General features: G+C 34.4%; 1 protein-coding gene across 1 annotated transcript; it reads left to right on the forward strand.

Annotated features, from left to right (window-relative positions):
* Positions 1-3,151: 3,151 nt before the first annotated feature.
* On the forward strand, positions 3,152-4,635 carry LOC136209218 (E3 ubiquitin-protein ligase PUB22). Its single transcript, XM_066000628.1, has one exon. It carries the CDS (start codon positions 3,227-3,229, stop codon positions 4,460-4,462), a length of 1,236 nt encoding a protein of 411 aa, XP_065856700.1. The 5' UTR covers positions 3,152-3,226; the 3' UTR covers positions 4,463-4,635.
* The last annotated feature ends 12,480 nt before the right edge of the window (positions 4,636-17,115 follow it).

Raw genomic sequence — 17,115 nt, forward strand, 5'->3', positions numbered from 1 at the left:
CAGCAGCCACGAATATTCAACCCACCCAACTCGAACCTATGGATGTGGGACCCATTTGTCTCGTCCAGAAATCCCTACTCTATTAAAACACGAGGTCTACATATGTGTGTGTATGTATATATAGAATATTTTATTATTCTAGAGAGAGAAAGTCAAAAGGGTATATACTGGGATAAAATCATCTATATATAGTATTAAAAAATTATTTTTATTAATTAATTGGGTTTTGCTATTCACCGCCCTCCAAATTACTTATTACCGCCCCTTTTGGACATTTGTACCCTTTTCATTTTTCCATTCAAAAAGTTAATATCCTCTCTCTCCCGAGCCAAAAATTGGATTTATGAAAAATAAACCCGAGAACGTCGAGGAAATCGAATAACTACCGTTCCTATTTACACTAATTGAAATTCGTCTCCAAAAACTAACCGATCCAATCAATATATATATAAAAATTCATCCAAAATGTGCTAAACGGGTGATTCACACCATTCCGCCTAGGCAGAAACGGGTGGGCGGAAACGGATAGTTCATCCGTTTCTGCCTAGGCGGATGGTGTGAATCACCCGTTTAGTACATTTGTATGAATTTTTTCTCCGAATCCGGAAATGAAACTCGTGTTTTCGATTCAATTTTCAAATAAAAATACTTATCCGAGGAATTATTAGTCTTTTTCCTTTACCGTGTTTAAGTCCGATGAATGTTGTTCGGGTTTTTGACTTTTGAAGAAATTTGAGAGAATTTCAGTTTTTGAGTTTAAAAAATGAAAAGGGCAAAAGTGTCCAAGAGAAGGCGGTGATAAGTAATTTGGGAGCGGTAAATAGCAATCCACTTAATGGTTACATTTATAGTTTTGTGGGGAAGTATCAATTTAAGCTTCACATATAAAATAGCACCAATGTAGGTTTAACGTTTAAAAAAGAGTATCAATTTAGGTATCGATAACGAGTTTTATATTAGGCACCCGGTCTTCCATGTCATTCGGAGGACCTCCCAATTCATATTTGGACACGTGTATTATGACCCAATGTAATAATTAAAATAGTGGACCCTTTTATAATATGTGTGGATCTATATTACACGTGTCAAAATATGTATGAGAGGTCATCCATTTGACATGGATAACCGAGTGCTTCTAATAATTTGCCCTCGATAACAGAACGTGGCACGTCATTCATATTACTCAGTTAAGTTCTTATTTCTCTCTCCACGTACAATTGACAGAATTTAAAGGAGTAATATCAATAACGTGTCCCGTTTTGTTATTGAGGCCTAAATTGGTACCATTTTTTAAACATTAAGTTTATATTAGTGCTATTTTATACGTGAAGTCTAAATTGATACTTTCCTAAAAATCATAAACCTGTTTTGGTAGCTTATCCCTTAAATCTTTGATTTTTACAGTTAACTTTATTGTTAGTTATAAAGTAAATCTATGTGATTATAATTAATTAATTATCCTCAACCAATAAAAAATACAAAAATAAAGAGATAATGTGTAAAAATACCCCTAACATTTAAAATGGTAAACAAAATTTATAAAAATAATACAATAATACTCAAAATGAATTATAATAAAGAAAAAAATCAGAATAATAATAAAAAGGAAAACATTTTTTTTTTTGGTTTTGCCCCTAGGCGGCCAAAAAGGGTCAGGGCGCCAATGCGGAGAAAATCAGAACGGATTGTCGATTTTGAACGCTTAGACGGAACCTCAGCGGTCTTATTCTTGCACACTGAAAATTATATAGTATGTCGAGTACATCACGTCATTTGTACGCTGAACCAATAATTTTATGTCGCTTCACAATTTAACTAATAAAATATTAACAATGTGTAATTAATTATTTAAATAAAATTTTACACTAAAGACCAATTTGGTTCAACCATATTGTTTGTTTGTTGTGGTTAGCTAATTCATTATTAATGTTTGGTAAAATTATGATTAATTATCGTTGTTAGTATGCAACATGACTAGAGCAGCCACTAGATTAAAGAAGACGGTTACATGAAGGACATGGGACAAGGAGGATGGAGCGCCCGTTTGACACACCAGAGGTCCAAAAGCCGCATGTCTAATGAAATCTAGCCATGTAACAGAGCGTGTGCAACATAACGTGGTGCACCACCTGACAATGTCACAGACCGAGCGTGACAGAACCAACCGAAAGTTAACAAGTGTCTTGTGATTCATTGGGGGTACATTCTTAGAATGACAAAGAATACTCTTAGTAACCACTATAAATAGGAAATGTATATGACCTAGACAAGGTACGCGAAATACACAACTAATATAATTATTCTGAATATCTTCAACCAGGGGTGTGCATCGGTTCAAAACTGAACCAAAAAAACTCAATACCGAAATGATCAAAATAATTGACACCGATACCGAACTGAATAATAGAAAAAACCGAACCGAAATATTCAGTTCGATTCGATTTTAAACCAAACAACCCGAATTAAGTTAAAAATAAAAAAATAACAAATAAAAACCACTATATTTTCTCATTAAATTTTACCTCAATAACAAAATAAATCGAAATACTTTCAAAATATATCTATATTAGGTTATTATCTCAACAATAAAAAAAATAAATTTGTAAAATCAAATATATATAAAAGAATGTAAAATATGAGTAATTCGATGCAGTTCGGTTTTTTTACAATTTTTTTATCAAACCGAATACCGAAATACACTTAAAATTAAAACCGATACCGAATCGAAATGTAAAAAAAACCGAACTAAAAAAATCGAATTCAATCGTTTCAGTTCGATATACAGTTTAAACCGAACCGATGCACACCCGATCTTCAACCCTTCTAAACAATATTAATATTTTATTAGTGAAAATGGTAGTTACCCTTAATTTATTGACTTTACCATATACTAAAATTTCTATTGTTAATATTTTATGTAATTACACACTTCCATTCAAATATTAAGACTTAGTAAAGTTTGTCATTCTTCTAATTTAATCTTAATCCCATCAACAACCTTAGAAAAGTCACCCAAAATACCCAAACTACCCCTCTCTCTCTCCTCCCTCTCTCTCTCCTCTTATCTGTCAACGCCTGTATTATCCGTGTTTTGACTTTCTCTTGTTCTTACTCATCCTCACCTATATAAAAACCAAACCTTTCTTCCCCAAATAATAAATTCAAACTCAATCTTCAAATCTTCAATCTCCAATCTTCAATTCAAGTTTTTCTTCAAATCTCTCTAATGGAAGATCTCGAAATCGACGTTCCCCCCTTTTTTCTCTGCCCAATTTCACTCCAAATCATGACAGATCCAGTCACAGTTTCCACCGGAATAACTTATGACCGAGAAAGCATCGAGAAATGGCTGTTCTCCGGCAAAAACAACACTTGTCCGGTCACCAAACAAGTCCTCTCCTCCGATTGTGATTTAACCCCAAATCTAACTCTCATGCGATTGATTCAATACTGGTGCACTCTCAATGCTTCACATGGAATCGAAAGAATTCCTACTCCGAAACCTCCGATCAACAAAGCTCAGATCGTTAAGCTTTTGAAGGACGCAGCGAAATCTCCGATTAATCAGATTAAGTGTCTCAGAAAGCTCCGATCAATGGCGAATTTGAATGATGCTAATAAACGTTGCTTGGAATCCGCCGGAGCTGTTGATTTCTTAGCTGCGATTATCAATAATCAATTCGAAGTTTCATCGTCGGATTCCTCATCGGATTCATCAGCATCCGATGAGGCTTTGAGCATTCTTTACGGTCTGCAATTATCGGAATCCGGTCTGAAAATACTCATCGGAAGAAATGGGGAAATCATTCAATCTTTTACTCGGATTATACAGATCGGAAACTACGAATCTCGAGCTTATGCAATCATGTTGTTGAAATCGGTACTGGAAATTGCAGATCCGGTGAAACTCATCAATCTACAACCGGATTTATTCGTCGCGATTGTTAAGACTTTAAGCGACCAAATCTCTCACCAAGCGTCGAAATCCGCGCTCAAACTCCTCATTAATCTATGTCCGTGGGGGAGAAACCGGATAAGAGCAGTCGAAGCGAATGCAGTGTCCGTTTTGATCGATATTCTACTCGAATCGAAGGAGAAACGAGTCTGCGAAATGGTGCTTACGGTGTTAGATTTGGTGTGCCAATGTGCGGAGGGAAGAGCGGAGTTGTTGAAACATGGAGCGGGGTTAGCTATTGTTTCGAAGAAGATACTTAGGGTTTCGCAGTTAGGTAGCGAAAAGGCCGTGAGGATAATATTTTCGGTTTCGAGGTTTTCGGCTACCGCGAGTGTTGTTCAGGAAATGGTGCAGATCGGAGTGGTGGCGAAGTTGTGTTTGGTGATTCAGTTGGAGTCTAGTTCGAGGATTAAAGATAAGGCGAGAGAAGTTCTTAAATTGCATGCTAAAGCTTGGGTTAATTCGCCTTGCATACCTACGAACTTGCTTTCTTCTTTTCCGATTTGATTAATTGATTTGATTTTCGCACAATTTTGTATTGTAATTGAATTTATAAGATGTAAATACATTCATATATTTCTAGTTAGAAAGAAAGAAAAGTAATATTTCATGACAATTATGGAATATTTATGTAAACCGGGAGTATTTTCGATTAATTGGATACATACATTATAAGAAAATTCGTGTTTACCGACGAAAATTATGACGGAATGATTTCAGTCGAAATTACCATCGATTAGACAACATCTTTTCCTTTAAGCACATGCAATTGCTATAACGAGCAAATAAGCGATCAAATCTCTCACCAAGCATCAAAATCCGCTCTCAAACTCCTCATTAATCTATGTCCGTGGGGGAAGAGCAGTCGAAGCGAGTGTAGTATCTGTTTTGATCGATATTCTGCTCGAATCGAAGGAGAAATGAGTCTGCGAAATGGTACTAACGGTGTTAAATTTGGCGTGTCAATGTGCGAAAGGAAGAGCGGAGTTGTTGAAACATGGAGCGAGATTAGCCATTGTTTCGAAGAAGATACTTAGGGTTTTGCAGTTAGGAAGCGAAAAGGCTGTGAGGATAATATTCTCGGTTTCGAGGTTTTCGGCTACCACGAGTGTTGTTCAGGAAATGGTGCAGATCGGAGTGGTGGCGAAGTTGTGTTTGGTGATTCAGTTGGAGTCTAGTTCGAGGATTAAAGATAAGGCGAGAGAAGTTCTTAAATTGCATGTTAAAGCTTGGGTTAATTCGCCTTGCATACCTACGAATTTGCTTTCTTCTTTTCCGGCTTGATTTAATTGATTTGATGTTCGCACAATTTTGTATTTTAATTGAATTTATAAGATGTAAATACATTCATATATTTCTAGTTTTTTTTTTATGAGCATATATTTCTAGTTAGAAAGAAAGAAAAATAATATTTCATGAAAATTATGGAATATTTATGTAAATCCGGAGTATTTTCGATTAATTAGATACATACATTATAAGCAAATTTATGTTTACCAACGGAAATTACACGGTATGATTTCAGTCGAAATTACCATTGGATTAGACAAGACAACTTTTCCATTGAGCACATGCAATCGCTATAACGAGTAGATATTTAAAACTTTAAACGACCGAATCTCTCACCAAACGTCAAAATCCGTTCTCAAACTCCTCATAAATCTATGCCCGTGGGGAGGAATCCGTATCAGAGCAGTCGAAGCGAAAGTAGTGTCCGTTTTGATCGATATTTTGCTCGAACCGAAGGAGAAACAACTCTGCGAAATGTCATTAACGGTTCTAGATTTGGTGTGTCAATGTGCAGAAGGAAGAGCGGAGTTGTTGAAACATGGAGCGGGATTACCCATTTTAAGCAAGTTAAGGGGGTTATCGTGATATTTTAAACAAGTTAAGTGGGATATTTGGACACTTTAAAAGTTCTGAGTGCTAAGTTTTTTTGATAAGTTCAGGAGACAGATGATGCATTAAGCCGAGCAGTTTCGATGCACTATAAGAAATTTACGGACAAAAATTACGACGGTATGATTTCAGTCGAAATTACTGTCGGATTACCGACAAAACATCTTTTCCATATAGCACATGCAATCATAAATTATTTCGCTTTTCTAACGGATTTTGTTTTGTTGATGAATAATTTTTTTTATTTCATGAAATTGTTAATTAATAATAAGTTCAATTTTTTATAATATGCTTTTGGAATCTCTCAAAAAATTGATAGTGAACATGGTAAATCATGTTGAATATATCTTAATCATTCAATTCAAAGTGAATGATTGAATTTTTTTGAGTTAATTTCAAATACAACACCGCCGTTTCATTTTTTTTTTTCTCCAGATCGATACATGTGGTTGATAAAAATTTTGTTTTTTTTAATTTGGTCAATAATAACCTCAAAATGAAAATTTTCAAGAATTAAATTATATTTTAAGCAATTTTCAACCTTTTAGGTTTGAGGTCGTTTAGGCGTTGATTTTTATGAAAGAGAAAGTTAATGTTTAGAGAGAGAAAATTCCAAAATTGATGATTTTGAAAAATAAAAAAATGTGGTTACACAGTAAATATGATACTCAACAACTTTAATTCCTGAAAATTTTCATTTTGAGTCATTTTCCGCCAAATTTGGAAAAATAAAATTTTTGACAACCACATATACCGATCTGCGAAAAATGTGAAATAATAGTGTTTTATTTGAAATTAACTTTTTTTTTAAGAATGAGGGATTGATCTTTAAATTTTTATTTTTATTTTTGTTCGTACATCATTTTCCTTTGAATTTATCCAAAAAGTTTGATTAGTCCCATAACATTTTAAAGTTTCATGATAGCCTACTCAATTTGCATAAAATGTTCAGTTAGCCCTCCTGAACTATTGCATAAAATGTAATCAATTAATCACTCGATTGCAAAAATAGTAAGCTGCATGCGGAAGATATGTTGCATACGCCTTAAAATATTATTACATAATTCACATAATAGATTAAAAGGGAAGTTATTGCTTGTTCAACTGTAAAATTTATCTTCTCTAATATTAGAACCTTATATCCCGATATTGGTCGTTTTACTTTTTTTTAAGACGCGTGCAATACAGCTTCTGTATTTACCTACGTTTTTGCAACTTAGTGATTAATTATCTACATTTTACGTAACTTCAAAAGGCTAATTGGACATTTTATGCAAGTTAAAGAGCTATTGTGACACTTTAAAAGTTCAGTGGGTCAATCAAACTTTTTGAACAAGTTTCAGAGGCAAATGTTATATTAAACCTTTTTATTTATTTATTATTAAGATTAATTATGCTTTGAATAATTTAAATTTCTTTATGTTTTATTTTTATGGTTCATGACCTTTTCATGTTTGGTTGTAGCATAGTAACATAATTGTTGACTATAATTTTCCTATCAACTTGTCCATTTTTCATCCGGATTTAAGATAAGAGATTTGTAGTATTTATTGGTTTTTTAGTTATTATTATTATTATTGGTTAATTTGGAAGAAAAATAAGTTAGTATTTACCAATAAGCAGACGCATTTTAAAGCCGTTAGGTCTAAGGTGTTGGATTTGAGTTAGAGCAGATAATATTTACGTGATATTGGATCATGATGTTACAATTGGTATTAGAGCTGACTCTCCATGTACGATGTGTGGTTCAGGAATGAACCGAGCAGAAGCCGGTGTGTCTGTAACGATATGATCCAAAGTGAGTGGTGCCGGGGTAAAAAACCTGAGAAATGAGCGGTCCTAAGAGATGGCGATGAGAGCATGAATGAAGTGAATCCCACATCCAAAATGGAGAGTGAATGACTTGAGCTTAGTAGTAAGATGAAAATCCAATACATGTAGATGCGTTTTAAAACCGTGAGACTTAAGGTGTTGGATTTGGATCAAAGCGGACAATATCTACATAGTATTAAACCATAATGTTATAGTTTGAGATGATGAATTTAATAAAATTACTTGTGACGAGTATGGAACCGGTACCAGACTTCTCTCCCTGTCATGCATATTTTAATTTGTATTTTGTACTTTTTTCGAATGTTAATGACTAAAAAATGAGAAAAAAATGAATAGTTTTAATATTAAATTTGATGATTTGTATTTGTTATTTTATTTTATTTTTGCGAATAAAGTTAATCTATTTTAGCAGAAGATAATTGTTTCATTCATAGTAAAAATAATATATTTGAATATAAATAATTAAAAAATTATAATCCAAAATTATACTAGAGAAGTTAAATTTGGAGTTTCAATATTGAATTATATATAGTATGATATTTAGGATTTAAGTATTTGAATTTTTTTTTTTTGTTAAATTTCTGAAAGATTTTGTTAAATTCACTAATTATTTTATTAAATTTATATTAAGTTTGTATATATATATATTGTTAAAGTTAAAATTTATTTGATTATTATTTAATATATATATATATACATGGGTAAGGTTATGTGTAAATTATGTGGGACGGAAACGAAATTAAAATTAATTACCCGTTAAAATAATAGAATGCGATGAATAGTTTAAAATATAAAAGGACGAATAGTTTAAAATATAAAAGGATAAGCATACGACTATAATTTTATCACGCAAATATACCCTAACCGAACCGAGTTGAGATTCGGCCTGCTCAGGCTCGGCTCGTCATAGTGTTAACCAGTTTGATCTAAGCTTTGAGCTCGGTTCGAGCCCGTCTTGTTTATAAACTCGTTTGTTCACGAGTCAGATCGTTTATCTTGTTCACGAGCTTAGTTCGCGAGTTGCTCATATGCATGAGCTTATTCACGAGCCTCTACCGAAACTGTTCGTGAACATTATAATCAACATTGTTCACCAGTCTATAACCGAATCTGCTCGCGAACTTTTCGATCTGAGCTTTATCATGCTCTAATTCAGTTCGTTTACAAATCTAGTCTTTAAATCGTGTTCATAAATGACCCACCCGTCTACTGAACCGCTCATTTACAGCCCTTTAAATAGTAGATAATTATCTTAACCATAAATTGGTAGAAAGATTAACCGTTGGAAAAATTGAAGTAATGGAAGGTTAATTAATTAATTAATATGGTGGCCCATAATGATGCATTTAGAAAAAAAGTAGCTGTAGGTGTAGCTGCAACCCGAATTTGAAATCAAACCAAAATTTGGGTGGTGGCTAGAAGGTCAACTTTTTATTTTCATTAATTAATATTAGGCCACATGGTCAATGCCGGTTTTGTTTATCATTTTTTTATCAACTTGGTGAACCATCCAATCAACCGTTATACCTTCCTCAAAAAAACTACATCTTTCTCTTTTACCGAGGTAAAATCAGGGCGGTAAATAGTTGAACCGTTTATAAGTAGTTTAGTGTTTAGTTCGATAAAAAAAAAATGATCTGGTTTGGCAGGAATTTTCAGATGCATCTTAATGAGCAAGTGAATTTGCTCATTCACCGTTAGATATATGCTTATTAAATCTAAGCTTCAAGATGCTTTGAATCTCCACCTTAGGATTCTAATAAGCCTAGATCTAACGGTGAATGAACAAATTATAATTGCTCATTAAGGTGCATGTGATCAAGACTGCATATTCGGTTCGATTTATAGACGAGTTAAGTTTCAGCACAATGAAGATCGACTCGAAAGCTCACGAACAGGCTCGATTATAGATTCATGAGCAAGCTCGATTATATACCTCATGAACACGCTCGTGAACAAACTTGGTTCAATTGTTTTTTTTAAGGGATAAAAGATATAAAAATACCCATATATAATATTTACAACCAGAAGCAATTTGATCCATAACGTTCACAAGTTGGGTCAGTTTCAGATATTATTATAAAACACAAATATTTTTTCTGCACTAATTACATATCAGTTGATTATAAAAAAAAATCATATTTTTTGTGATTAATAATAAAATTGAAGATTAATATTTATAAATTCAGCGAAATATTTGAATTTTTTTTTGTCCACTTGTACAAAAGATGGTTAAAGTTATATTTTTATTTCAAAAAAATTCCTAGTCTAATCATATGTTTGTGATCTGTTATTAATTAATGATAAAATGACGCACATGTGGAGTATAGATGACAAGATTCATGACCGAGAATACAGTTTAAAGAATTATTTCTAAAACTGAGTAAGAATGCCTCGGTTTTATCGAGTTGGTAGTCGTCAGAATTAATAAGTACTCTAAGTTGGAAGTGTCGCTGGTAGGGGTCTTCAAAATTGGTTGGGTTATTATAACCCACCAAATTTCAACCCATCCAACCCATAAAAGGTAATATTATGTGGGTTACAATAGATTAGATGGGTTGAATGGGTTATAAATCTTATTTTTTTAATGGTTTATCATAACATATCTAACAACCCTTCTAACCCATTCAACCCGTATAATTCTTTATATTCTCATTTTTACTTTTATTTATTTCATTTAAATTTTTAAAAAATATGGTTATTCATCGTTTGATATTTTTTAAATTGAAAAAATGAATTGTAAAATCGGACAATTGAGAAAACAATAAAAAAATTTCTAAAACGGAAAAGAACGTACCTGAATCAGACTTGACGCCTGAATCGGTGGTGAATCGAGCGAGTCCACCAATTCTAGCGATTCATGTACTCCATTAAAAAAATGTGTTTAAAATTTTAAATGGATAAAAAAAACGTTGGCCCTACTTGAAAAGATTTTTGAAGAAAACTATGAGACTCTTTCTATTACGTTAACTAAAGACACTAAATTTTTTATTATTTCCGATTCCTAACTCTTTTTTTTTCTTCACTCGAGGCTTTTAACCATTTAGGTCAACTTTAATTGATTATATGTAACAAACTTAGTTATTAAAATTTTAACAAAATTTTTTGTACTAATGTTGGTAACGCACTATATATATATATATATATATATATATATATATATATATATATATATATATATATATCTTAGACATAATTATAGTTTAGAAGGTTCGGTGTAGGGCTGTACAAAATATATCCAACCCACCAATCCAACCCAACCCAATTTTTTTCTGGAATTTCAGACCTTTGGAATTTTTGAACTTTCAGATTTCTAAAATTTCAAAAAATTCTGGAACTTCAAAAATTATTAAATTTTGGAAAATTTGGAACTTGAATTTTAAAAATTTCGAAATTCTGGAATTTTAAAATTCCAGAATCTGAAAATTCTGGAATTTTAAAAATTTTGAAATTATGGAATTGCAGAATCCGGAAATTCTAGAATTTCAAAAATTCTAGAATTTCAAAAATTCTAGAATTTGAAAATTCTAGAAATTCTGAAATTCTGAAATGTCAGAATCTGAAAATTTTGAAATTTTAGAAATTCTAAAATTCCAGAATCTGGAATTTCAAAAATTCTGGAATTCTAGAAATTCTGGAAGTTTAAAAATTCTAGAATTTCAGAAATTCTAGAATTCCAGAATCCAGAAATTCTAAATTTTGAAAATTTTGAAAATTTAAAAAATCTGAAATTCTAGAAATTCTGAAATTTTAGAAATTCCGGAAATTATGAACTTTTGAAAATTCTAGAATTTCAAAAATTTCAAAATTTTAGAAATTCTGGAATTCTAGAAATTTTAATCTTTATTTTCTTATATTTTATTATTATTTGAGATTTGTGGTTCGATAAAATAAAAAGAACAAAAAAATATTTTAAACCACATAGTATCAATTTAACTTTTTTACTATTTAACCTAGATTATTTGAGATAAAAAAAAGAAGAAAAATAGTAAAGAAACAAAATAAGTTTGAACCCACTCAACCCATATAACCCAACCCATCTAACCCACCTAAAAAAGAATTATTGCAACCCACTATAACCCATCCAACCCATGAAATGTTGAAACACCTTTCCACATGATTTTGATTTGACAAAATTATTTAAGTAAAATTAAATATATTCTAAACACACTAAGTTTAAATGCTTTGATTTATTACACTAATGTGTTTGTTCAATGTTGAGTTAAATTGTTTATAAGACATAAAGACTAAAAGGCTTAAAGCCCAATACGGAAGTCAAAGCCCAAGTCAAACAGATCAAGACCACTCGTCCCGCGTGTGCAAAACGCTTCCGTTGTGTACAAAACGCAGCTCAGCGAGAGAAGGATCGAGAAGACCTTCATTGAACAACTTCGGAACGAAGCTGCTGAGTTGTATCGACAAAGAGTACAAGACATCAGCTGAGTAAGAACAACTTCCAGACAAAGTATTTCTACTTTGGGTAAAGTTCAGAAGACACAGAAAGCTGTCTAGTTGACCTTACCATAAATGGAGAGACATTCTGCTGGACTGACTAAAAGCTGCTCAGCTCTGATCGAAGACAGAAGATACTCGAATCTGATTGGCCGAGAGCACTGAGCAGGACTGAGTGACAACGACAGGAAGCCGTTTCCCTCCAACGGTTATTTCGAAATTCGAAATGACTGATGCCTCAGACATCTCTATAAATAGGGCCTTTCAATTGCTTCATTCCACGCAGAACTTTATCAAGCCATTACGCTGACCAAAATTCTACTCAAAGTTCTGTGAGAAAAAGCAAAGCAAATACTTACACCAAATTCTATATCTTTCGTGTAAAAGTCTAGAGTGATTATTCAATCATCTAAGGTGTCTTAGCAATTGTTGTTTAGGACAAATCTTTATCATTTCTAGAGATTAGAAAGGAGAGGCTGAGTACTCGGTTATAGTACTCAGCGAGAGATTAGGAGTGAGTAGAGGTATAGAGGAAGGTACTCTTGTTATACTCAGCTTCTAAGTTGTAAAAAGTTTGATGCTCTACCGTTAAAGAGCTCAGTAGAGAATTCGAAAGCTCGGAACGTGTTCCGGGGACAGGACGTAGGCTTAGAGGCCGAACCTGGATAAATCTGCTGAGTAACATCTTTCTAACCTTAAACTCCTTAATATATATATTGCTTGCTTAAACAAAATTGACCAAGTAAAGAGGTCACGCTGAGTTGTGTGTATTGAGTATCCGAGTTCAGGAATAGACTCAAGTGGTATCTCCTGACTCAAAGAAAGAAGCTGACTTAGTCACCAGTTGACTAAGCTAGTGTCTTAATTTACTCAGCGCGCTGTGTAATCCTTTTTCAAAGAAAAAGAAGTCAGCCTTAACGTACTAAAATTTTAAATAGTTCCTATCCCCCCCCCATTGGAACTAACTTGTTACGTTATAAGGGACCAACATGAAATAGTATCCTTACATGGGTTGGGTAAAAATCTAATTGTAACCTACCCAACCCAAGTTTGAACACCCCTAGTCGTTGGTAAACTCCTTTCGACAGCTGAGTTATTTTGTACGAAACTTGAACGCCTGATGAACTCATTTTGGTGGGACTCGAATGGTGGAAATGATAAAGGCATCCGATAGACCTCCTGAAATAAATTATGCCTTCCAAAATCTGTTGGTGGAACGAGGTTCGTGGAAATAAGGGATTTTAATTTGGCTCTGCTTACAAAACAATGTTGTGGGCTTTGAACCATCCTACTTCCCTAGTGACTCGGGTATATAAAGTAGGTATTATCCTAATTGTCTTCTAAGCTCAGTTATGTGCGACGCTTGTCAGTCCATCTTCTCCGACTGCCCGTCCATCTACTAAGTGATGCGCTCCTTCGCCTGATATGTTGAAATGTAATATGGTAAAAAGCATCATTAGTCCCCTGATCTTTCATTTTTTGGTTCATTAAGCCCCTGATCTTTTATTTGGATACACTAAGCCCATAATCATTTATTTTTGGTCTTATTAAGTCATTTATGACCAAATTAGTAAGTTATGAGCATCTAATTCTGTTAAAAACATTATTAACTTCATTTGCATCTGAAATTATTAAAATTTTTTTTACCGGTTGAATTAAGGTTTTAACAGTTTTCCTACAACCACATTACACATCTAAAACTGATTTCAAACAGTGAAAAATTACAAATTTCGAATACAGATGCGATGAATAACAGCTAGTTAACCGAATTTTATGTTCAAAAGTATTATTTTTTGGTCATAAAGGGCTTAATGAGACAAAAAAATAAATAATCAGGGCTTAATGTATCCAAATAAAAGATCAGGGGCTTAATGAATCAAAAAATGAAAGATCATGGACCTAATGATGCTTTTTGCCATGTAATATCGATGCTGCGATTTTCCTTACTCAAAGCATGGCTAGTTTTGGTTTCATTATTAGAGATAATTTTAGTAATTTGGTCGCTGCGTCAGCTGGGCTTTTATCATGTTCCTTAGACTCCTTATTGATGAGTGTCTTAGTATACAAAAAGCCTTAGTTGGTTGAAAGAGTACAAATACCAAGATATTATCCGGTAATCTGATTCTCAAAGATGAGATAAATTATGTGTTTGGTTTTATGATGAGGGCATCTTGTCCGCAAACATGAACCCGGATACAAAAAATGAGTCACGAGAGGAACCATTGGAGGAAAGCAAGGGCAACAGCGTTCAACCAAGCACGCGGGGCGTGTCTAAAGGCGCGCGGAGTGTGGAGACCCCTATTTCCAAAGGGAAGCCCAACGACTCAGCCACGCGGGGCGTCCCAACTAGTACGCGGGGCGCAGGTAGCAGTTTCGAGCGAGAATCATCCCAAGAGGTCAAGTACGCTGGGCGTACGCCTAGGACGCCACGCGTAGATCCCAACCAACAGGGCCACCAAGTTCAGGAGCTCAACTACGCGGGACGTAATCCCGAAGACGCCACGCATAAATCCCAACCTACGGAGCCACCAAATCCAGGAGTTCAACTACGCGGGGCGTAGTCCCGAAGACGCCACGCGTAAAGGCCATCAACGAGCGTCCCCAAGTTCAGAGACTCAAACACGCGGGGCTTACTACGCTGGAGACTGCTTCTTCTCCAAGTTCTCACCATGTAGGGGGGACCATTTCTACTCTTGATAATTACTATTTTGCCATCACTCCTTATTTACTAGACTACCATTACTCCGTAACTTTCCCATCTTACCCTTGTTCTCATGCTTTGCTAAGAAACCCTATTCAAGGGTTTTTAGTCTTTATTCACATGTTTAGAGGAAGTATTTAAGCATCTCTTTTTGTAATGTTGAACAACTTTGATAATATTGGTATTGAAAGCCTCCATTGGAGCACCAAGGTTTATCCTTGTGGGTTTATTCAACCTTCTAGTTGAGTTAGTTGAGTTAGAGAAGTTTGTAATCTTTATTGGTTTACGATTAAAACCTTCATCCAACTTCAATCTACATCATTTTATTATTAATTTAATATATATATATGAATGGAATCAATCCTTAAAACCTGGCATAGAACCAAACTCATGACATTTAAAAAAAAAAAAAAACCAAACTCAGGAATTACGAATATTAAATTATTTATTTTGTGTTTAAATATTTATTGTAACTCAGTCGTGGTGAGATGAATAACGTTTCATCCTATTTATGAGATGAATAACACTATATCCGATTCAAAAAAAAAAAAAAGCACTATATCCTATATATGAAGTTAATTATTATTTTAGTATATATGTAAATTTGACTCATAAATAGGATGAAACGTTATTCATCTCACCACGACTGAGTTACAATAAATATTTAAACATATATACTAAGGGTCCGTTTGTTTTATCTGCTGTTTACTGTTACTGTTTGCTGTTTACTGTTATGGTTTGCTGTTTGCTGTTTGCTGTTTGATTATTAGTGTTTGGTAGACTATGATTGTCTGTTACTGTTAGTATGTAAAATGACTAATATGGACATGTTTTAAATAATATATAAAATTAATTCTATAAATAATAAAAATAACTACATAAAAATTATAAAAATAATCATTTTATAAATAATTTCATTATTTTTATATAGAACTATAATTAAAATTAGTTGTTTGAACCTAGCCCTCCGTCGGCTGATCTCCTTTCCTGGAAAATTGCTGATGTGGTGGACTCGGAGGGAGACTGGATCTGGTCAAAGTTCGACTCTTTCTTTAGTCTGGAGACCCTTCTTAACATTAGAGGAGTGAAGATTAGCAATCAAGAGGAGGATAAGGATAGACATTGCTGGGCCTTGACGAATAATGGTACTTATTCTTGTAAATCGGCCTATGAAGCTTTTACCCCTAATAGGGCTGATCCTCCCTTGGAGATTTGGAAGTCCATATGCTCCCTCAAGATCCCTTACCGTATCAGGAGCTTCCTTTGGCTGGGTATCAAAGACAGGCTCCTTACGAATGCGGATAGACACAGAAGGCACTTGACTGAGTCTAGTGCCTGTAGTAGATGCAGAAGCAATGTGGAAACCTTGTGCCATGCCTTGAGGGATTGCCCAAATAGTAAGAAGATTTGGGAAGGGATCCTCCCTCATCACATCCTCCCTTCCTTCATGGCCTTTTCTGAAGGGGACTGGTTCTCTCAAGGAGCCAAGAGGAACTTGCTGGCCAACATGGAGCACGGTGCCATCCTCTTTGCTATTACTTGTCACCAAATCTGGAAGTGGAGGAATGAAGAATTATTTGCGGGTAAGGCTGTCCTTATTCCTGATTTACTGTTTTTCTTCTCGAAGAAGCTCTTTGTTATTACTAAAAGCTTTGAAAGAGATTCCCTTGTTCGCCCCTCCCCGGATAAAGAGATCCTGCTAGTTGGCTGGAGTAAGCCTAGAGAAGGGTTTGCTAAGTTGAATACTGATGGCTCCTGCCTTAGCAATGGCAGAATTGCTGCTGGAGGAGTTCTTCGGGATGCTGGTGGCAATTGGATGGCGGGGTTTACCCATAACTTGGGGACGGGCTCCTCCTTTTCTGCGGAGCTCTGGGGTATCTTGTCAGGTATTAAACTCGCCATTCGCATGGGTGTTAAAAAGCTCTCGGTGGAATCTGATAATCTGGAGGCTATTAACAGGATTTCAGATAGCCAGGCTGTTTGTCTGAAGAGCCAGAATCTCATCAAAGCTATTTTGAGGCTTCGTCCTACCTTTGAGTATCTTAATTTCTCCCATATTTTTAGGGAGCAAAACCGCGTGGCGGATCGCTTAGCAGCTGCTGGGCATGGGAGAATGTTAGGTGTTTCTACCCTCTCTGTTCCTCCTTCTTTTCTTTTGCCTTCTCTCCTAGAGGATAGGATTGGGGTCAGCCTTCCTAGACTGATCCCGGTGTAGGTTTTTTGTTGGTTTTGTTTTTTTCCTTTCCTTTCTTACCAAAAAAAATAAATAAATTCT

This window comes from Euphorbia lathyris, chromosome 10 (assembly GCF_963576675.1).
Source record: "Euphorbia lathyris chromosome 10, ddEupLath1.1, whole genome shotgun sequence".
Taxonomy (NCBI): Eukaryota; Viridiplantae; Streptophyta; class Magnoliopsida; order Malpighiales; family Euphorbiaceae; genus Euphorbia; species Euphorbia lathyris.

Excerpts from the sequence above, each read along its gene's own strand:
- LOC136209218 (XM_066000628.1), top strand. The coding sequence starts at position 3,227 with ATGGAAGATCTCGAAATCGACGTTCCCCCCTTTTTTCTCTGCCCAATT.